This window comes from Bolinopsis microptera, chromosome 4 (genome assembly GCF_026151205.1).
Source record: "Bolinopsis microptera isolate Bmic1 chromosome 4, MBARI_Bmic_1.0, whole genome shotgun sequence".
Classification (NCBI taxonomy): Eukaryota; Metazoa; Ctenophora; class Tentaculata; order Lobata; family Bolinopsidae; genus Bolinopsis; species Bolinopsis microptera.
In genome coordinates, this window is record NC_087075.1 from 4,361,993 (window position 1) to 4,385,062 (window position 23,070).

The window sequence follows — 23,070 nt, forward strand, 5'->3', positions numbered from 1 at the left end:
GTGAAAATTAAAAATCAACACCAAAGTAAAATGTCCACATAATATTTCTGAACCACTGAATATGCGCATATTTTATTCATCCTTCCTATATTCTACAACCACGTGATGCGTATATTGCATGTGATAAGTAAATGAAATGTATCGGAAATATTGTTAATCAAATAAAATTGTATCGAATGAAGAAAAGCAACCCGTCTATAACCTAAAATCTTAAGTAAATAATAAATATAATGAATAACATGCAATAACTACTCGTATGAAATAATATATCAGGGTAGAAATACAGATAATACGGAAGAGGTTATTGTAATATGGTTGATAGGTCGCATACCAGAAGGAGTAAATGTGGCGATTGTACAGAACCTGAAATCCCTGCTTCGGTATTAACTGTATTTCTAATGAAACACGTTTCTTGTGACGGATTTCAATTAAATGTGTGACTGTAGCAAATTCTGTGGAAAATAACCGGGCTCCTGAAGATGGCTTTTTATAATGTGTATTATATATTACCGAATAATTCACACAGACAATTAATGTTCGTTGCGTTATGACATTACATCACCATATAATATTGATTCGGACGTGGAATCAATCTTGTAATTGTATCCAATTCTAAATCCCAGGCCTGTCAAATAATAAACATATTTGCGGTGAGGTGACGTAAATTTTTAACAAATTCTAGGGAAACAACCGAACTCTTAAAGATGACTCTACCAAATAAATGCTCATGACGCTTGAGATAAACACGAGAGAGAGATATATAATAATAATAATATTGATTATACGGCAAAGTGTCAAACCATACAAGAGTTACAAGTCTTATCAGTCACGGACACAAGGACACTTAATACCCACCCCTACCAAACTCTCAGACTACTTCATTATTAATCTGCCACACTGTTGGAGGACTTGATGGTCTTCAGCTCCAATCTCTACATTATTTGATAACAATTATCACAAGTCAAATGATGTAATTATGAGTAAAGGCTATAGCTGATGTTCCAGTGAAATGTCACCATTGACAAGCTCACGTAATCCTTGTTTTATTAGAAATGATGCAACGACATCATCCGCACACAAACTCAAAAGAAATCTTAGAGGAGTGAGAGAACAATCAGGTGAGAAATCATAGAAACAAAACGTTACAAACCTCACAAACTGAGACAACAAAGGAACTACTTTACATAATGACACTACTAGTCTGCCAATAAACTACACAAAGGATCTTGTTAAGAGAAGACTCACTGAACACCTTGCTTGGAGCGCACAGATCTACTCTTATTAGCCTCTATTGAGCGATAAAAGGAGCCAATTAAGTGAACATTACAACTTTACAAGGAAGGTTTTAATTTGTAGCTGCCTTTAACTGAAAACACTGTTTTCACGACATTAGTGGTGTTAGTTACTTACTATATTGGTAAAATCTACAAGAGTTTTGGGACAAATGGGAAAAATGTGAAGAAGAACAAAATGTTACAAACATTTTACAAACCACGAGCAATCTGGTCAGAAAACAAAGTAACAACTTGACATAATCACATAGCTGCTCTAACAATGAGCTATACAAAAGATCTCGTTAGGAGAAGACAAACTGAACACCATGCTTTGATCGCAACAAATCAACCCTAATAACTAATCTATTGAGTAGCACATCAGCCCTAACAACACTATTGTGTTCTAGTATTCTACTCTATTGAGAATCACATCTACTCTAATAATTTCTCTGTTGAGATCAGAGATGAGAGGGATTGTTCAGGTAACTGTCACATGACAGAGGTGTTAGTCAGTTACACAGTGCCCTCACAATCACATGATATTAGGGTAAGTCACGACTCACGGTGTGTGTAACCTACTCAACGCTCTCATGTTATCTCAGCTCATTCAATGTATCAGCTTTATTGTTCATTTGAGGATACAATATTATATTTTCCGTTTATTCCATCAATTTGATCATTATATCTTGGAATTGTGTTATGGGATGGTCAGGGCGCCTACTAACTGTAAGATTTGAATGGTAGCACAACTGAGGGTTCTTCTAATTTAACAATTTGCCATTTACAATTTGAAGAAGGGAGGGAGGGAGGGAGGGAGGGAGGGAGGGAGGAAGGGAGGGAGGGAGGGAGGGAGGGAGGGAGGGAGGGAGGGAGGGAGGGAGGAAGGGAGGGAGGGAGGGAGGGAGGGAGGGAGGGAGGGAGGGAGGGAGGGAGGGAGGGAGGGAGGGAGGGAGGGAGGGAGGGAGGGAGGGAGGGAGGGAGGGAGGGAGGGAGGGAGGGAGGGAGGGAGGGAGGGAGGGAGGGAGGGAGGGAGGGAGGGAGGGAGGGAGGGAGGGAGGGAGGGAGGGAGGGAGGGAGGGAGGGAGGGAGGGAGGGAGGGAGGGAGGGAGGGAGGGAGGGAGGGAGGGAGGGAGGGAGGGAGGGAGGGAGGGAGGGAGGGAGGGAGCCTTGCTACTCTCACGTATATTTTGCAAGAAGTTCGAAAAGAACGCCATAAATTGAGATTGGTGTACCAGATAGGAACTGACAGAGTCGATAGATGATAGGCAGAGTAGATAGTGGATAGGCAGTAAAGCAGTGTATCACGGACCTGCTAGCTTGTAACAGCATCCATTAGAAAGAAATAATGCAAGAATCATCACATTTAGGGGGGTAAAATATGATTTCAAAGTCTTCACACTTAAAGTTGATGAGTTATGTGACCACGCCCTTTTGCGGTATTGCAATTAACAATTATCACACTTATTTCAGGATATCTCAGCTTCTGATTGGAGCTAAGCACTCATCCTGGGCATAAAAATGGTCAGATGCAGAATCATCACATTGAGTGAGGTAGAGTATGGTTTGTAAGTATACAGACTCGAGGTTGTTGAGTTATTAGGTCAAACCCAATTTTCTTGCAAATAGCAATTAATGCATGCTGGAGGGGAGTGCAACTTTTACTAAAAATGTTATATTACTAACATTCAATGATCAATTCCCATGCTTGTAGGAACTTGTAAAGAAAACAACTTATACATCAGATCTCAAATATTCGTCACTTTTTGTTGTCCGAACAAAAATTACGAATATTTATATATATTTATATTCGTACTTGCTCTTTCATATTAATATTCGCTCCTACTAAATCGCTCGCCCAAATTTTAAGAAGATTCTTGTGAAAAGGCCCTTTAGGCATGAAAGTGATCTAGATCGGTGTATTTTTGGACGCTGATTCCGAATCACCCCCCATGACGTAGGGTTAAAATGCTTCCCTGGAGAGTTATGGGCAAAAAACCGTTTTGGTCACGTGACAGGATAGTAAAACGTGAATTCGATTATTTAGGGCTCGGGTTAGGGTTAGGGTTGTGGTTAAGATTATGGATAGCTTCGGGGTTATGGTTAGGGTTAGGGTTGGGATTAGGGTTTATGTAAAACCGTTTTGTACGGCTGCAAAACCAAAAAAACCAAAGTCACGTGAAATTTTTGGGCGAGCGATTTAGTAAGAGCCATTAATATTGCTTATTTTATAAAACCTAACATAGGGAAAGTTCTGACTTTGGTTCTTTAAAATAACCCGATTCCTCTATCATAAGCGTAAAAATAGGGTTTGACCTAATAACTCAACAACCTGAGGTATATTGCTATAGACTTAAACCGTGCTCTACCCTACTCAATGTGATAATTCCGAACATTCTGAAAAATCTTGCTACTTGCAATAGCGTAAGAATTGGGTTTGACCTAATAACTTAACAGTCTGAAGTCTGTAGACTTTAAAACCATGCTCTACCCCACTTCAGGGAGTACAGTATACACCAAAACAGGGGTGTGTGTCGGCCAACCCAAATGACCTCACAGGAAGTTCAGTGACCATCTAGCACACTGATTCCAATCCAAAAAATTTCATTTCGAGAACACTCATTTTATTATTTCTGTAATCAACCATTTCCTGGTCAAAATGCATTTTTTGGAAAAACACAATTCGTTAATTCTTGGAGAGGTTATAAGTTAATAATTTAATGTGGTATTGCCGTATCGTGTTGAACTTTTGCTCGAAGTTCATTCCTATCTAGTTTAAGATGTGTGTAAAATTTTGATATCGTATATGAAAAGAATGCGTTTTTATAAATATTTCTTTTTGACTTTATAATTTTTGACCATTTTTAATGATCTGGCCCGGCGCGCGCTACTTCGTAGCTCTTGCCATCGGGCCATTTCGAGAAGAAAGCGGCGCGCGCTACTTCGAAGAAATTTAGACGAGTAACATCCGTCAATATAATTTATAAGTCAAAAGCTGAAAATTGTCCTTGGCCTGTGCCTTTTCAAAATTATTCTGACCAAAAAGTCGGTCAGGGAACATTGAATTATTTAGATGCTTACTTGACATGAAATTGCATTCTCTGAATCCTTGCGCATTTTTTGATGCCCTCAAAAATGTGTTTATTCGCAACTGGACAGTTAATCTTTTGCACCTCAAAGCTTACCTGAAGACCCAACCCCATGCAGGTTATTATGTTTATAAACAGAGCTTGTAGCGCGATCAACTACTTGGCCGCGCCGCGCGCATCAAATAATTCTTCTCAAAACCACCACTTCGCACAGGGAGACTACAGTGAAAAGAAAGTGCTGCTAAATGCTGCTAACTTCTGCTGACTGCTGTTAACTGCTGCTGACTGCTGCTAACTGCTGCTGTCGCGCGCGCTCCATTTGCAGCAGTTAGCAGCAGTCAGCAGCAGTTAGCAATAGTTTCTTTGCACTATAGTCCCCCTGTGTACTGAGCAGCGCGCGCCGCGCGCAACTGCTGCTGACTGATGCTATGTGCTAACTGCTTTAAATGTCGCGCGCGACAGCAGCAGTTAGTAGCAGTCAGCAGCAGTTAGCAGCAGTCAGCAACAGTCAGCAGTTTCTTTGCACTTTAGTCTCCCTGTGTTCGGTAAATTGGCGCGGCGAAATGCACCACATAGCTAGCTAGCTTTATTTGTACCCTCTCAAACGCATAAGTGGTATGGGCACGTTTATGCGATTTTACAATCAAATGATTAGATTTTATAATCAACAATGCAATCCCAGCAGACTTTACCGGCTAGCGATATTACTACAGGGTGATCGCCTTTTCACAGCTTGTTGAGCTACGCGCGCGCTCGTAAGTTCATTGCATTTGCACGCTTCAAACATTCCAAAGATGCAATTGTACCGCGTACCACGTGATACGATTCAGCCAATCAGAGAACAAGAATCTGCAAAGTTAAAGCTGCGCACTTTTATAAGGCCCAAAATAAGACTTTTCGCCATAATTCAAAATCTACGTTGTTTTAAAATTTCCCCCTAGCTGGGGGGGAAACATTACTTTTACAAGGCGAATATTTTATTGAAAACCAGACGTTTCTATCTCTTTTATTTTCGAAGTTAGGCCCCTACCAGTAAGGTTTCCTGGGCCCAGTTTACGGCGTAGCAGGGTATTTTGGTTCAAGACTTTAAAGAATCGCAAAATTGGCCGTATTATTCCTCCAAACGTACGACTTAGATGGACTGAGATTAGCCCTTAAAATACAGCTTACACTTTTTATTTTACATCTTATGATTGGGTCGTTATTCTAAACAAAATTTGTCAAGAAGTGTGGCTCACTGGTCACTTAATGTCACTTAGAGCTCAATTATAGCGACCATGGTCTGTCGACTGGCTGCAACAGGTGCATATGATCTGTGACACGAGATATCCTTGTATTGTGTTTGGCTTGTAATAACTCTAATTGGGTATTTCGTCACAAGTCATGCGAATCTATACTTATACATAAAACCTATACAACGCGCAGTTTAAAGACTTTCGGTTTCACTTTTAAAAGCATCCACTTTGACAAAGCATAACCCGCCATTAACCCCCCCCCCCCCGGCCCCCCCCCCCCTTTGCAGCTTCTCGGCTATCTCATACCCAGCAGACCTTACCGGCTAGCGATATTACTACATGCAGGGTGATCGCCTTTTCACAGCTTGTTGAGCTACGCGCGCGCTCGTAAGTTCATTGCATTTGCACGCTTCAAACATTCCAAAGATGCAATTGTACCGCGTACCACGTGATACGATTCAGCCAATCAGAGAACAAGAATCTGCAAAGTTAAAGCTGTGCACTTTTATAAGGCCCAAAATAAGACTTTTCGCGATAATTCAAAATCTACGTTGTTTTAAAATTTCCCCCTCACAGGAGGAGCTAAGTGCAAAGAAACTGTCACTAACTGCTACAAACTGCCACTAACTGCCACAAACTGCCACTAACTGCCACAAACTGCCACTAACTGCCACAAACTATTATTGCATTACTCGTTTAAATTTCTTTGAAGCTAAGCAGTAGCGCGCACCGAGCTAGTCCATTATTAATGAACAATTTTTATTTTCAATAAGCAAAGGCCATGGCCAAAAATTACATTTTTCTCATAAATCTTAATACTAGATATGAATAATTTTAATTATAAACTTCAAGCAACAATTTAAGTCGATACTTTAAAAAATAGTTAAATTATAGCTTCTCCATGAAACAAATTGTGTTTTTTGGGTTGGCCAATTTTTACAAATTACAATTTTTACATAAGGTTGTAGGTTTATAACCTACCATACCCAAGACGCGCGCCGAGTTGGACTCGTCGACGGTCTTTTGAAGCAAATATTTTACGAGTATCACCCGTTTAATTAGGCAGTGCGCCATCGACCGTAAGACGCGCACGCTGACCATTGAATGGTTTTTTAGCTCGTATTTCGGCCAGCACATTATTTCGGAAACAATCAAAAAGTTATAATACTTCCCATATAACAATTTTGTTGAAATTTGGTCAGCTTACGTAAACACTTATGTTGTACTGAACCTAAATTAGTTTGAGCAATTTCGATGGTCAGAATTTGAGTTATCGCAACGAATTTATACCTATTTTATCATTTTTAGACCTCTTAATGACTTAATGAAGGCCAATCTCTCCAAACTAAATTAGGTTCTGTAGTTAAGTATGATTAGAAGGTTCTGACAAATTTTCAGCATGATTCATGTTCAATGTTCAGGAACCTAAGATATGACAGAATAATACGACAAAAATCAACGAATTTCGCCAAATTACGCGACTTTTACAACTAATTTTGCTTGCTAAAGCCGCGCACTATCAAATATGGCACCTAGGCGAAACTCACTGATCATTCCAAAAAGGTTTGACAAATTTGGTACTGTGAAAATTCTCACAGTCTTTAAAAAACAATGGTACAAAAATTTTGAAAATCCGAGAAAGTTTATTTTTATCGTGCACCCCCTAGTTTAATATAACACATATATATATAACAGGAACTTACCTGGGGACCTCAGGCTATCATGTTTATAAACGAATAGAGATTAGGCGGAATGACAGGCTGAGCGCGGCCCAGTAAGCATGCAGTAGGAACTTAATTGACGATGTCAATTCATCTCAGCTCGGCGCGGCACAGTAGCGCATCTCGCCGATCTTGTCGCTGTGAGAACAGAGAAGCCTCCATGCATTGAGTGCGCGGCGCGGCACAGTATATAACGCATCGCGCTACAAGGCAGGAACCCGTATAATATAACCCTAAACGGTGTCAAGATTCAAGAGACTAAAATAATTATTACCTATTTAATTTGCGTTTTTGACACCACTTTTAGCTTAGGGGTCCACATTTTGGGCTTTAAAATTACTATTCCTTGGCCAATTTTTTATTTTTTCATGCTGATTTGGAGGCCATTAAAGCATTTGACCCATTCAAAAAAGTTTCAGTTGTATATCTTTTACGGTTTTTGCGGAAAGTCGCGTTAAAGTTGATGCCGTGGTGTCAGTAAAATGTTGACGGATGTTACTCGTCTAAATTTCTTCGAAATAGCGCGCGCCGCTTTCTTCTCGAAATGCCCGACGGCACGAGCTACGAAGTAGCGCGCGCCGGGCCAGATCATTAACAATGGTCAAGTAAAATGGCACGGAAAACTATCGTCTCGCTTCAAGTTTATATATAGTAAGATATAAGGGCCAAGGGGTAATATAAGCGGTCGTTCACATTGACATAATATTAAGTAATCACTTTTTAGAACATTTTTACTTCCCCCCCCCCGGCCTCCGTAATCAGTTCTACACATAGCTATCGTGTCACGTCAGAATTACACTGGCGTAATTATTTGGAAACCCCGAAACCCCCCTCGGCTGATTACGTAATATGTGAACGACCGCTAATATATTGTAGATTTACAACCTACCAGCCTGGTAGGTTGTAAATAGGTGGTAATCCTGCGCGGTCGATCGCTTATTTCGAGACGTAATACAGCTTAAAAGTTGAAGACAAGTTCAATCAAATGGATCTTTAGACACTTATTCATCTTTCGTGCAATTATCTTGAAGTAAAGTTTTTTAGAATGGAAATACTTTTAGCTTTACTGATGGAAAGTTTCACGATGTTCTAGAGTCAACGTCATCCATTTAAGTGACAAAAGGACGCTACATGTCACAGAATGACTTGATTTTCCGTTAAAAGTAGCCATTAGGTAACTTCATGGCCTTAGCAATGTTTATTTCGTGTTGGAAGTAAATTATAAGCTCTCTGTGGAATTTGGTTAAACGTGGTATTGACGAAATTTACGAAATTACGTATAAATTGACAAAATGGCGACAAAATGGCGTACAAGGTCAACATTTGTAACGTAAACGAAACAGCGCGCCAAACAAGGTAGACTGACTCGAACATTTCTCACGTGCGAGAGCTCTACTGCGCGTTCCACAGACTCTCTGGCGCCATTTCACCGAAACTGCAGTTGTTTTGCGACGTTTGTAGCTCGAGTTATAGTTCAAAATGTTTGCGAGTAGGCGTGTTTCTGACTTGACTTATATTATTGCGTTTATCAAATACACGGATATTTGTAAACTTATCATACTTTATGCTATCGTTTGGAAAAGTTATTTGTACATAGATTCCAGAAATTTTCATGATTGCATCATTTTATTACAATTTATCATGAGCTTTTGAAAACAGTCCGACGCTGAGCCCAAATTTCAGCAAAATAACGCCGTTTTTTCGTAACACTTTTTTTGATTCAAGGCCGTTTTAAAATCACGATATTCCAACAATGCAAGTTTTCCCAGAATTATGGCCGTGTGTTCTGATCTCATCATCGTTAGAACTATACCATGATACCAAAAATTTATAAATCCGAGAAACAAAATAATTATTGATTATCACCTATTGTAAACCTACAATATATTAGCGTCCTGAGCTGGTAACCAGGACACGCGCCGAGTTGGACTCGTATATGGAACAGATATTTTACGAGTTTCACCCGTTAACTAATATAATGTAATGATTCTGACCATTATCAATTATTCAAAGCCCAAGATGTATTATTATTATATATGGAGTGGGAATACTGTATACTATCTAGAGTTTTATTAATATATAATCATTTAATCTTTATAGTTTATATTAGTTTAAATTGAATGAAAGCTCGGAATCAGTATACAAATTAATAGAAAATAACGTTTTTGTAATATCGAATCTGCTAAAATGTTAGATATTTGCAATAATATCAAACGTTAAATTTTTAATGTAAAAACGATTTATAGTTCTACAAAGTGTGCATCTCACTCTCAGTTATAGTAAACTGCTTAAATGTTTAAAAAGGTGCTAATTTTTATGCACTGTGTCTCTTATTGCTTATACAATTTAAAAAAGCACACCATGACCAACATTATACGTATGAAATATTTTTTCAAATTGTTAAATGATCCTGCACGTGCACTAAATTAAAATGTGTGCATACCACAATTGAACGGAAAATCGTTTAAAAGCGCTTATGAGGCACCTCAAAAAGAACACTATTTCATTTTGAGGAAAAATATTAATAAGACAAGCGACGTTCTTGAGTTTTTTTATTTTTCTCGAAAGCATGAAGTGTACTGCATTTTTTTCATAATTGCATATTATGCTGATTGGGATTACATTTATAAAAGTTATTGCAATGCTGAATGCGTGTAATTTGAGGAGTATGCTTGTTCGGAGATATAAATCACGCCTTAAAAAAGCTCATAATAAAATTTTATTGTTCCTTGACTAAGGGTCTCAATAAAATTATAAATAGGACTACTGATGCTGCAGTCACGTGTCCAGTTATGTCTTAATAAGTTAGCTCTCCGTACCGCTCTCGCATGGTGAGTCTTCACGGTTCACCAGGTGAGTGTCTCTGAGGTGATCATTTATATTCTTTGTCCATTCAACTCCTTCAAACTGTCCTGAACATTTTTGTTGGTCTACAAACTATAAAGGGAAATGAGGAACTCTTGTGAAAATTAACGTTCGATATGGTCTAATTGGTCTTCCGTGATATTACATTATTAGTGTTCCCTTAACGAAGTGAGGATAAAAGGAAACTGTACTTAGATTAGATTAGATTATATTAGTATCGTTAACTTAGCAATGAAGACATCGTCAATAAAAAATGCCCCTCAGCCCACTATGTCCATTTACCAGTTTCAGATTAAATTTAAAGTAAAACTTATGACTTACTAAGCATTGGATATGAGAGTTGCTCGAAGACGTCGCACACAGGTTCTTGGTGGTACTGGCGGAAGTGGTCGACAATACCTTCGGTTATATTCGTGCCAACAAATTTCCCTGAAAAAAAAATTGTAAATTAAAGTCTGTTTATGAGGTCACCGTGCTCTTAAACTTAATTAGTGTGCGTTACCTTATCCAACTTTATCTGCACGGAAATTAAGTGGAAGCTGGAAGCCTTAGCGTTCATATTTCTGTCCGTTCAAATAAACTTGGTCCGTTTACAGTCCGTCCAAGCTAAAGTACACTTAAATGTTTCCCTGACATGAAGTACTTACTATCCAAGAAATGAATTCTTTTAAAAAGTAAATGCATATTACATATATAGCTAGATGTTCAGAAGTTGGAGTGATAATAAGGTTAATGAGTGTTAATAATAATTATAAAGGAAGTTTACTCTTACCCAACAGTCCCCAACTGGAAGACAGTTGCTGGAACAGTTCCTCCGTCAGCACCTTGTTGTAGTAGGGAGTGGTGTATAGGACATCCCACCTGGTGATGTACTTATATGTCCTGGCGGTCTCCAGCTGGGTCAGTGTGCTTGTTAGGGAAGTTGAGCAGGTATCCAGCTTCTCCCCTGTCTTGTTGTGCTGCGCTGACTCTGTCTGCAGTTCTTCTTGAGTGACATTCAGTACACCTTTTACTGTTCCTAGCTCTTCCTGAGTGGTATTCAGTTCCTCCTGGGTGGAATTCAGCTGTCCGATTACCGATTCCATTGCAGCGTCTGTTTTGTTGAGGTCCCTGGTGACTACGTCTAGCTTCTCCTCAGTAGAGTTCAGTTTACCTCGCACAGCTCCTAGCTCTTCAATAGTGGTATTCAGTTCACCTCTCACAGCTCCTAGCTCTTCAATAGTGGTATTCAGTTTATCCTCCGTCTCACTTAGTTGACTTTCCGTTTCGTTCAGCCGTCCAGTCACATTGGCCAGCTCCTCTTGTGACCTCTTCAATCGAGTTTTTAAACACTCCACCATATCATTATCATCAATCTCTACCTCTCTCACAGATCCGCTCCTGGACTGGGACAGTATGTGTTCCCATCGCAGATCCCCAGTTCCAGAGAATTCTGTAAGGTCCGAACACATTCCACCTTCTGCTATTTTCTTTACATCAGCCGAGCTGAGTGCCTCAGAGAATATGTTGAACTGGTAAATCTGGCCTCCGAAAATGCTACTAGAACTTGTACTGTAAGAAAATCTATTGAAGAACAGAGTTCCTCCCATTTTCAGTGTTCTTCCAGAATCTGTCGTACCTGTGCCTATCAAATTACCGTCAAGATACAGGTTGATGCTCCTCGAGGCGAGTGACCAAGTAATACAATAGTGAAACCAGCTCCTGACAGGTGTTGTGAACACACTCTCCTTATAGTTCAAATCTCCATCTCCTACTACGTGGTTGTAGTGCCCATTAGAAGTTATCAAGATCTCATTGCCACTTGCATAGTAGTTAAACACTAGCGGGTAACTGTTAGAGGTGTCTACACGTTTTATCCAACTACAGATGGAAAAGGAATCTTGGAACGGGGCCATATTATAAGTAAATCCAATGTAGTCATTACTGGAGGTACCAAAGTGAAGAGCAGTGTACTGCTTATCATCAGAGGCAACAGTAGGTAAGACGATGACGACGATCAACAAGAGGAACATAACTGCGGTTTGCGAGCGGGAATTGAAGCTAATATTATCTAGTCAGAGTATGCGGAGGTGTCACACAAAAGTTGGAACTTTCGAGAGCAGAGCTGATTTGTTTCAATATGAACCTACATGGAACCGCTAACATTTTAACGCTAGATAATGTAACGGGGTGGCACGAAAACCCTCATAGAGCTAGCAGTCTAGAAATTGATAATTTATCATTCATATTTTTAAGATCAGGCGAGGATTCGCCCCAAGTTCAGAAGTCTTATCGTGGTACGAAGTTATTTATAATACACACGAGACCGGTAGCGTGTTAACAACAAGTTGGGATTCAAATTAGAGGGTATAATTCTTTTGAATACCTTACTCGGGAATATTATAGCGGGTTAATTTATGACTGAAAAATTAATGACCGGGAAAAATATGGCGGAATTTTCCAAAACCCACCAAGCATTAAGATGTATTACTATTAGTTTACCTTACTCGGGAACATTATAGCGGGTTAATTTATGACTGGAAAATTAATGACCGGGAAAAATATGACGAAATTTTCCAAAACCCAACACTTCATCCCAGTCATAATATTCCCGAGTAAGGTAGATTTATTTTACATTTAAAATTTCACTGATCTTAGTTCTTACAACCTGGAAATAATTATAATTAGTAATTGGGCAAATTACTTATTAGTAGTAAATGAAATAAGATAAATCAGTACAGAATTTCAAACTTTTACATTGTGTCTCTGGTTATAAATTATATAATTCGTTACAGTAACAATGTTCACAATTTTCTAAGGAACCGTTCAAATTTTACGTAATCACTTTTTGGCCAATTTTTAACCAAATTTTAGACCAATAGATCATTCACAATTGTAGTTGTACGCCAAAATTTTTGAACTATCCCCTATACTTAAATATCTTTTTGAAATGTTCAATCAAACCCGCTTTAAGTAAGGTGAATAAATTATGCAGTATACGATACACCGGTAATATGTATTACCTTATCGGCCCTATAATTCTGCTGCTTCATCTTTAAGGTTAATTATATTAGGTACTTAACATGTATAATATAATAGCATGTGCATCGCGTTTAATCTGTTTTTAGCTATAAAATGAAATCAAAATTTTTTGAACGAAAGATCTGGTGTTAAACCATAAAATCTCCGGAAAAGTCCAGTTTAAGATATTTTAATCGCTGGCACAAATGCAAACCCTCTTACAGTCTTACTTAGCAATATTACTATTAGGGGTCGTTCACATTATTACGTAATCACTTTTTGGACAATTTTTAACCCCCCCCCTCTCAGTAATCAGTTTTACACATAAATATTGTGTGAAAATTACACTAGCATAATCATTTGGAAACCCCCCTTCCCCCTCAGTTGATTACGTAATACCTTTATCAGACCTTATTTGGACGGACATTAAATGAACGGACATAATTATGAACGGACATTAATATGAACGCTAGAAGGCACTCAAACCATCAAAAATCCGAATTTTTTTCATTTTTTTAAACGTTTTTTTATTTCAGAAAATTATTTTTAAATCCATTTTTATACAGTAAGTAAGAAAAGCAGTCGTTAAGCAGTAAAAATGTTAAAAGATGTGTACATGATCAGTGTTTCACTGTTTAATATCGCATATCATCTTCATCAAATGGGTTTTTGTGCATGAAATAGTTCAACGTTAAAAAATTAACCTTTAAAATTAACCAACGTTGGCCTTCAAAACGTTTAAAAACTTTTCATTCACAATCTAAAATTAAATACAACGTTAAAACGCTGTTCAATTTTAAACGTTGCTCATATCAATTGGTTCATCTTTTTGGGCGTTCGTGTAATGTTTTTTATCCCAGTTTCAACGTCTTTTCAGTTTCAATGAGTCAGCTAGAAACTTGATCTCCATTTCCAGACTTTCATAATATTAATGGTCATTAGGCTCACATGACTATATATAACTGTCTAATTGAATAATTGGAAGAGAACTCCATCAGGCCTAGCTGAACCAAGCGGGGAGTTGATACACCTTTCACAAGCAAGAGCCACTTTGGTCTACTTGCTGTGAGGTGTCTCAGCTACGCCTACATGGGTTGGGGGTCCCCCCTTTTCTTTTTTTTTGGCTTTGCTGTTTGGTCTGCACTTATCACCATTATTTAGGACTCAACATGATTTAGTGTTTTACAGTGTGGGAGCTTGGGAGTAACTCTTAGAGGGAATATCAGATATCTTCGATCAGATTTGCAAGGGTTTTGCTTAATACCGTCCTTTTTCCAGTTCCCGCTCTCATTAGCGATTCATCAAGAGCGCTTTTTCCATGGGATTTATTTTCGTTGACTTACATATTGCGTAGTCTGAACTCTGATATCATTGTGGTAATTTAATTTCCCGCCGAAGCTGCAAGATTTTGCAGTTTTCAATTCCCGGGTGCATATAATTATTAATTATATAGACTTAAAATAGAATTAAAGTCGATGTACCAAGCGCTTAAGGTTGTTGCAATCTATAAATCAATTTTATATTGGAGAAAATCTTTAGTCTCGTCTAATAGACAATGTCCTTGGCAACACGATTTACCGTAATAACTAATATATTATGTAGAGGGTGGAACAAGTTTGTAATGTTGGCGGGGACTAGCTCATGAACTATGTTGTTGAGTGCCATAATTTCGTTGACTTTTTCCGCAAAGTGCCCCTTGAAAACATAATATACTAGTAAAGTTTTCTGTGCCTCCGGCAGACCAAGGAAAACCTTTCCGCCGTTAACTTACGGCACAATAAAGTTCTCATAGTTGTCATATTCTTGATAAAAAGTTCGAATTTTTGAAAAAAGTTCAACGGACTTTAACTTGGACGGACCTTCAATGAACGGACTTTATTTGAACGGACATTAAAATGAACGTTAAGGCCTCCAGCGTTTAATTAATGTCCGTCCAAATAAGGTCCGATAAGGTATGTGAACGACCCCTCATATCAGTACTCCAGAAATCTATATCAATTGGTGGGCCAGATTAAACTTCACAACTTTGCGATGTGACATTTACTGTAAACCAAAGGTTTGTTGAGCTCGTCAAAATATTCTGTCATGCATACCCAAGTTGATCTCCTTTCTCCAATCAGAAGTGGAGATATGTGGGTTTGGATATCGCAAAAGCACCAAAAAATGGCGAGGTCAATTGCGCAAAACTGCCCCATATTCAGAAAGTCTACCCTAGCCAAATTTGTTTCTGATGGGTCCCTTGAGCCGTTCCAGGTCTCAAACCTTGGGGCGAAAGAGTAAAGACGTGTCTACGGTAATATTTTCAAACACATGACTTATAGTTTATACCTTTGAACATCCTCGATTTGCTTGAATCTCAATAATGGTGATCTGGAGTCCAGTCTTACACTAAGTATCAGAGCTACTTCAGTTATTGAGTTATGCCCAATTGAAGGGTAACACTGGATAAGGAGGAATTATTTTAGGGCCTACGAAATAATTTCTACGGATATTTTGTCGAGGTGAACATCCTGCACCCTTTGAACATCCTTGATTTGCTTGAATCTCAAAAATGGTGATCTGGAGGCCTGTCTTACCTAGGTTCTAATCGGACTTATCAGAGCGACTTCAGCTATTGAGTTATGTCCAATTGAAGAGTAAGACTGGATCTGGATTCTGGAGGAGTAATTTTAGGGCCTACGAAATAATTTCTACCGGTATTTTGTCGAGCTGAACATCCTATCCTGCACCCTTTGAACATCCTCGATTTGCTCGAATCTCAAAAATGGCGAGCTTGAGGCCAGTCTTACAGGTTCCCACCGGACGTATCAGAGCTAATTCAGATTGACAGGCTGAGCGCTGCCCAATAAATTCATGAATAGCTAGTTCATTAGTTTTTAACTATCATAGAGAAAGACATACCATCTCGTGACCCCTTATTCTTAACAAGCTCAAAAACGCTACTGACGTATTTTCCGTGAAAAGCACAATATCGTGAGTTGCTTTTGTTGAGGTGCCTCGAAAGTAATCTTCAACGATTCCATGTTCAATTTTGGTAGTAGAATACCAACTTATTGCTGCAGAATCAAGCTAGTTACATACATATTTCATACAGGTCTATCAAATTGGATGGGCTTTCGATGGAGATACAACCTGCGCCAACCATAAAAACCAAAGACACCTGACAAATTACGGGCGAGTGAAATGATATGAGCTGTACAGTTACAATTTTAAGCACACTTCTTATCGACTTCAAATCATACAATTTTAGCACTGGTACAAACATTTCAAGAATTTTGAACAAATAAAACACAGCAGATGATAATTTAGCTTTAAACATAACAGTTTCAAATAATGTATGAGCTATATTGGATTTCTCAGATCAGAACCAACTAAAGACTCTACAACTCTGATAAAGATGGGCGTGACACAACCACCATCTTTCAAAATGTCAGTCAGGCCAAATTTTATTGTCGACGACAATTATGGCCGAAAATGGTCGTTGTGTTTTCCCGTACAGTGTATCTGTATTCTTTTAAATATTAGCTAAAATTACTGATCGGTTATTTTACCCATCAGTTGACTCTACTGATTGACCAATTACTTAATTAACTAACTAATTACTTATTTAATTAGTTAATTAATTAACAAATCGTAGCCTGATCTGTAAACCTTCCACATTAAATACTTAACATTCAAAAATGGAAAAAAAAACTTCAAAAACTAAGCTTCACTCTAAAAATATTCAAGCAACGCTTTCTTAATATTTTTTCAACAGTCAGCTTATCTATTTCCAAGTTAATTCACTTTAATATTTAAATTTGCTGCGTGACAAATCATCGGTAAAACGTATCAATGACCTGAGCGCATAAAAACAAAAAAAGAATAACGGTTTCGGAACATATAAATTGGATGAAAAATCAGAGTTGGACAAAATAAAAATGTTGTAACGTGTTACGGTGAAGATGAGTAATATAATAATATATTTAATATATCTATTAATAGATAAACTATATGAAACGCAATAAACATTGAATTATATAAATCATGTCGATGAGTCTATATATTATGGTATAAATAAAAACGTTGTAAAAATCAAACAAAAATAAAGTGAGACTTTCGGTTGTATAAAACCAAACATCTCGGCGAACTACACGGTACCTTCCTAGAGATTAGAAGCGGGATTTGGTCATGCTAAAATTGTCGACCAAATTTTTTAGATGGTTCCTCTCTGCGAGGACAAAACATAAACTCTTACCAAAATGGTGGTTTTCGGAAGGATCATGTATTTCGCTACTGTTTTGAATGGCGCTAATAATATGACTCTGTGAAAATCTTTACATTTACAAATTCGTCTATATAAGCGACCGTTTCAGACCCTAAATCCATAATAACCCCCTTATTATTCATGAATTAGAAGGAAAAACACTAAACGAAGGAATGTTCGTTCGGAAATGGCCGCTTTGTCTAGTTGAAGAGACGGCAACAATCTTAGTTTTTAAAACGTTGCCAAATATAATATAGATAATCTAATTAAATCTAAGGTTTTCGTTAAAATCAATCACCTAAATGAATACATCACCTAATGTACAATGTACATCGCCTAATGTATGTATATTACAGTTACCATATCAATATATCAAATATTTGAACCTATCTATGCAAAAGTGTTCCCTAAAAATCGTTCCTATTTAACATAACGTATTTGCTATATCACTTGATAAATTATATATTGCTTAAAAGGTTGTTTGAATCCCAAACGCAACGAGTCAGTATATTTTGCGAAAGTTTGTAAAATCAAAATTGAAAGGGGAAATTCATCAAAAAAACAATCAAATTCCAAGCCCTTGAACACGAGGAATAGAAACAAAGAAGCAAAATTAACGATAGATATTAATACAGTTTCTGCAAATAAATCTGCACAGCAGTCTAAATTAACTCCAATCACGTGATCGCGTCGCATGTCAGTGTGTTGAGGGAGGGAGGTGCGACCTCTGCCACACAACTCAATCTCTCAAACGATTAGAATCTTTTTTCATCTCAGCACTTCTTAAATCACCTCGGACACGTGACGGGCACGTGAAGGACACGTACTGCAGTCACTTCATCAGTTTTTATGTGGATCTAATCTCTTGCACACACAAACATTATCTCTCTCTCTTGCTCAGGGTGAGAGCTGCGCTATCTGATCTTACCTCGGAGTGCACATCTCTAAAAACAAAACAAATCTCACTCAGCAGGGGAGAACTCGCCTCCCGCCACCTAGTTCCTACGTCATAGTCCCAAAGCGCGGCGCTGGTAAGCAGGGTGACGAGAGCGAGGGGGGCAGCGTGTTGCACCGCGGAAGCGACCCCTCCGGGGTCATGCTCAGGAAATTGTGATGGCTGGATTTGGTGCTGGACTTCATGAAGTCGATGGCAGTTTTGATCTTCTTTTGGTGACCAGCAAGTGTGATGCCGATTTTGTGGAGATCTTCGTCCTCCATCAGAACAACTCTGTCGATAGTGTCCCATCCTGTGGTGTTTCCCGGTGAAAATGAGATTTAAGTTTGAAATTTAATGCGTGTAATTTTCAGTTTTAACCACCTGCATACCACAGAAAACCAAAAAAAATTATTCGCAGCAGCCGCCCAATTCCAACACTTCTGAAAAAATGGAATATTGTAAATTAAGTAAAAGAGGAAATACCTGTGTTCATAAAGTGGGACTCATATTGAGCCAGCCCCATCCCATGTAACCACTCAGATACGGACATCAGCCGATCTTCAGTGTTTGCATACTGCTTCATTAGGTTAGGAAAACCACTGAAAATTTTTTAGCTTAATTTCATGAAACCAAATTGACACTTTTAATTTTTTAGTTGTTTTTGAACTACCTGTAAGAATTAATTATGTCATGAGATGAGCTGATTTTGACCTGTTGATAAAGTTTTTAGTCGCATAGAATTAAACTGTGTAATGTGGTTTAAGACGCTATACCAGGACTTATAATCGAGCAACTACACAAGGTATACAATTAACTTATTTGTAGAGTACATATTTACTCGCTTCACATTTTACTAATCGTTGTGTCATTTTCTAAAAATTACTCGATCAGATTAACACTATTAACACGGACTTACGACAATAAGTGAAACTAGCGGTAGTTGCCACTCTTTCTCACGTTATATTAATGTACTTCATTTTTCAAAACATTGCAGTGTTGCAGACCTAATTTGAACCAAATTGTGGCATCCTTGTTTTGCCAGAGACGACCTGTAAACCATACAACTAATAATGTACAATAGAAGTGCAATCGAGGATTGTCTACATGAATCTAAGGTCTGAAGTGCCGCAGCATTTCCGGCCTCTTTGATCCAGCGAGTTTAACGTCAGTTCAACGTGCTGAAAAGCCCAATTTTCTAGACAGCGCGCAATAAGAACGCGCGTGCAACTGTGCCAAAATCTACAAAAAGTATGACCGCGTCCTCCAGAGATTCCTTTAGCTAAAACCGCAGCGTCACACTCCGATGGAGTAAAATAAACATTATTGTCAATTAATCAAGCTCACCTGGCTTTGAAACCAACGCAAATAGACATCAAAATTTTACCATATGCATACTTTTGAAAATATCACGTGACCAAAAAGTTTCCGCTGGTTGGTTGGGAAGCAATCAGCTCTATCACCGCCCTCAATAAGGGCCAAGAAAATTGACTAAAGTATTCAAGTTATTACAAACGCGCGTGTATTACATACCATCATCAAGTATCAGATTTTTGTTTACTTTTCTATTTCACACGACAATCGATTAGTTTTCAGCTCTCCACAATACATCTTATAAGTACATACTATAAGTACATACTAAAGGTGTCAGAACAAGATCAGATGAGTCACCAGTTTTTAGTTATAGAATATATAGATGATATTATGGTGTTGAGTAAACATTATTGTATAAAGTGTGTAATACACTTATACACTGTATAATACACTTTATACAATAAAAGCCCGATTTAACTCTTCCCTCTTCCACAAAGTTAGGGAAAATGTCCACATTTTTAGTTTGCTATCACGTGATCCTTCAAAATACGGCATATAAGTCAATATATATATATATAAGTCAATAAGTGGGTCCCTGATGTCAAACGAGCTTGTTAGGCTCGTTGCTGATTATTACCCCTTATTTGAGTGCTTGTTATCCATAACCCATAATTGGGAACCAGTACTGGGCGGGGACTGTCATCCGACGGGGGCTAAAAGGTCAAAACACCCCGAATTACCGTATTATTTTCCTTTCCTCCAAATTGTGCGGTAAATCAGGGTTTTACTGTAGCTGTATTTTAAGAATGATGTGTTTTTAGTCACGTGCCAAAAGTCAGTAAACATACGTTGGGTCTTTTAACCTAACATATATATGTACTGACTTTGCCCCCCCCTGTAGCATGACACGTGCTATATTAGCATGTCACGTGCTATATTAGCTTGGCACGTGCTATATTAGCATGACACGTGCTATATTAGCTTGACACGTGCTATATTAGCATGTCACGTGCTATATTAGCATGACACGTGCTATATAAGCATGACACGTGCTATATTAGCATGACACGTGCTATATTGCATGTCACGTGCTATATTAGTAGGATAGGCATGAGAGGTATGCAGATTATTCCTAATGGGGTAAAAGTTTACATTTTAATGGACCACCCATGGAGGTCCGGTATTGAGTATTGGCTCCGAGTCAAGATTCTAGAATTTGAGATATGGATCCTACAATGGGTATTTACCATGAGATATGGGTCCTAAAAAAGATTATTCTTGTCAGGATTGTTTCTAGTATTGGTTTGTATAGAAAATGATGATCCGGGTTAAGATTATAGTATTACAAGAGATGTTCAGATGGATCGAATATAGATGTGTTCAGATTAATTAAAAGATAGATTACCTCAGATTCCCATCATTTTTGTAAAGAAATATTTTTTAAAAACGAGCAAAGCACGAACCTGTTTCTGTCAATGGAAGAGAGGATAAGTTTATCAAACTCAGAGTGTAGCTGGTGGAAAGTGGGCCTCTTGGTGTAGTCCAGCCAGCAGGTTAACATAATGTTGTAAACCACGTCCGGGCAAGCCTCTGGTTTAGGCAGCTTTATGTTGTCTTTAAGGTACTTTAGAACCTGCGGGATAGTGTGTTTTAGTTACGTGTTGCGTGTTTTAGTCACGTGTTGTGTTTGGACAGTTTTTATTCAGGTTATAAAGTGTGATTAAAGTTAATTGCTGTCAAGTGTCAGAAATAAAATAACACAAATTACACGTCCCCACCAGTTACTGTAGACCAAAGATCTACTGCCTGAATAGTTACAATTGTTGTGGATAAGATTAGTAGCAATATCCCGACAGTACCCTAACCAAAGTTTTACAATTACAGGTAAAACCTTAACGTCACATCCCATACTATATTATATAATATTTATCCTCACATACCAGAAATACGATCATTATCAACGACTGCTTTAGTGAATTTTAAAATGTGGGTAGACATAAAAAGCTGATCGTAACGTCATAAGCTTCATAGCATGTACTGTAGTGGTATGTCTCATAATTTTGGGTTCATTCAAAGTGTTTTAAATTAAAATAGGGTTTGATAACTGACGCGACATAAAGTCATACTACGTGACAGGAAGTCTGTAGACGATACAGCGTTGTTTTGACAGGGAATTAAGAATTTGATAGGTCGCTGCAGCAAGCTTGACGTGATGGAGGTTATTCCTGCACAGCAAAGCAAATTGTACAATTTCTGCATAAGCTCTAGTCAACGGTATTGGAGCTATTTTACACAGCATTACAGACAATCATAATGAACATTGTGTTTGTCTTTGAAGACTCAGAATCTGTCCAATCAAATGCGACATAATAATAAATCTCGCTGGCAGAAAGGCAGACCGGGAATATGCTGAGTTTCTGTATTTGTATTTGAAAGTGTGTCAAATCTGGGATTACCCTAATCAGCAAACGCAGCAGAGAATACTCAGTATTCTAAATACTGACATATCATTATTATATATCAAGTATTGACCAATAAAGCTCCAGAATCACTGTCGCGTGCTCCAACTCCCCGCAAGAATCCAAAACTACAATTACTAGCAATATTATCAAGCTGGACAATATATTATGAACTAGCAGCCTTCTTCTAAAGCTGTAAGGAAGAGGAAGGAAGGGTCTAAAACTTCCAACATTTATAATAAAAATAAATGTAATAACTTAATAATATGTGAATTGTTCTTCAAGTAAGTTCATTAACAAGATAAGATGTAGGGTTACATAGACTTAATCTTATTGCAGTAATATTATCTAGACTACAAATTATTTATTGAGGAACACTATAATTTATAATTTACGCTTATAAAAAAGATAACATGTTGTTTTATACAGAGGAGTTGAACAAATCTCCGACTCAAAAACCTGCAACCCCCAAACCTGCGACCCATAACCTTTACAACTCAAGTCAGTAATAATCCTGGGAGTGTTTATCTCAAAGTTCCGTACATTCCAAGAGCACCCCTCCCTTACATAAACACGAGCCTTGGTGATGCGTTACAAATATAGAAATATATGTCAAATGTTTGTAAAATGTGTGTAAAATATGTGTAAGATATCGTGTAAGATACATGTAATATTTCCAGAAGTTCCAGAAGTCTTCTAAAATATTCCAAAAGCACCGCTCGCGCTCTCTCCTACACACACACTCACACACACACACACACACACACACACACACACACACACACACACACACACACACACACACAAACACACACACGAGTCTTGATGATGCGTTACAAATATGTGTAAAATTTCAACAATTTAGGGCTAACTTAAAGAAGTTGCAACTCGTTAACTACCACAAATTCCAGGTACAAAATATATTTATGAAGGAGC

At 38.1% G+C, this 23,070-nt stretch overlaps 3 protein-coding genes across 11 annotated transcripts in view; all 3 read right to left on the reverse strand.

Moving 5' to 3' along the window:
* Positions 1-22,494, reverse strand: part of LOC134813867 (titin-like) — a 100,048-nt gene extending 77,554 nt beyond the window's left edge. For all 9 annotated transcript variants that reach the window (XM_063821758.1, XM_063821755.1, XM_063821756.1 and 6 more), the window contains exon 1: positions 22,491-22,494. The gene's annotated coding sequence lies outside the window, so the exon portion shown is untranslated. The remainder of the gene's footprint in view (positions 1-22,490) is intronic.
* LOC134814115 (uncharacterized) lies at positions 9,946-12,199 on the reverse strand. The gene is made up of 4 exons (XM_063822150.1): positions 11,377-12,199; positions 10,954-11,334; positions 10,503-10,610; positions 9,946-10,228 (listed from the first exon to the last, which is right to left on the reverse strand). The coding sequence occupies exons 1-4, from the start codon at positions 12,191-12,193 to the stop codon at positions 10,122-10,124; spliced, it is 1,413 nt and encodes a 470-aa protein (XP_063678220.1). The 5' UTR covers positions 12,194-12,199; the 3' UTR covers positions 9,946-10,121.
* The window catches only part of LOC134813869 (ephrin type-A receptor 5-like), a 71,172-nt gene continuing 64,581 nt past the window's right edge, over positions 16,480-23,070 (reverse strand). Inside the window, exons 17-19 of the mRNA XM_063821762.1 lie at positions 21,139-21,308; positions 18,848-18,963; positions 16,480-18,674 (exon numbers count right to left, since the gene is read on the reverse strand). Of these exons, the coding sequence (XP_063677832.1) occupies positions 18,430-18,674; positions 18,848-18,963; positions 21,139-21,308 (531 nt within the window). The 3' untranslated portion in view covers positions 16,480-18,429. The remainder of the gene's footprint in view (positions 18,675-18,847; positions 18,964-21,138; positions 21,309-23,070) is intronic.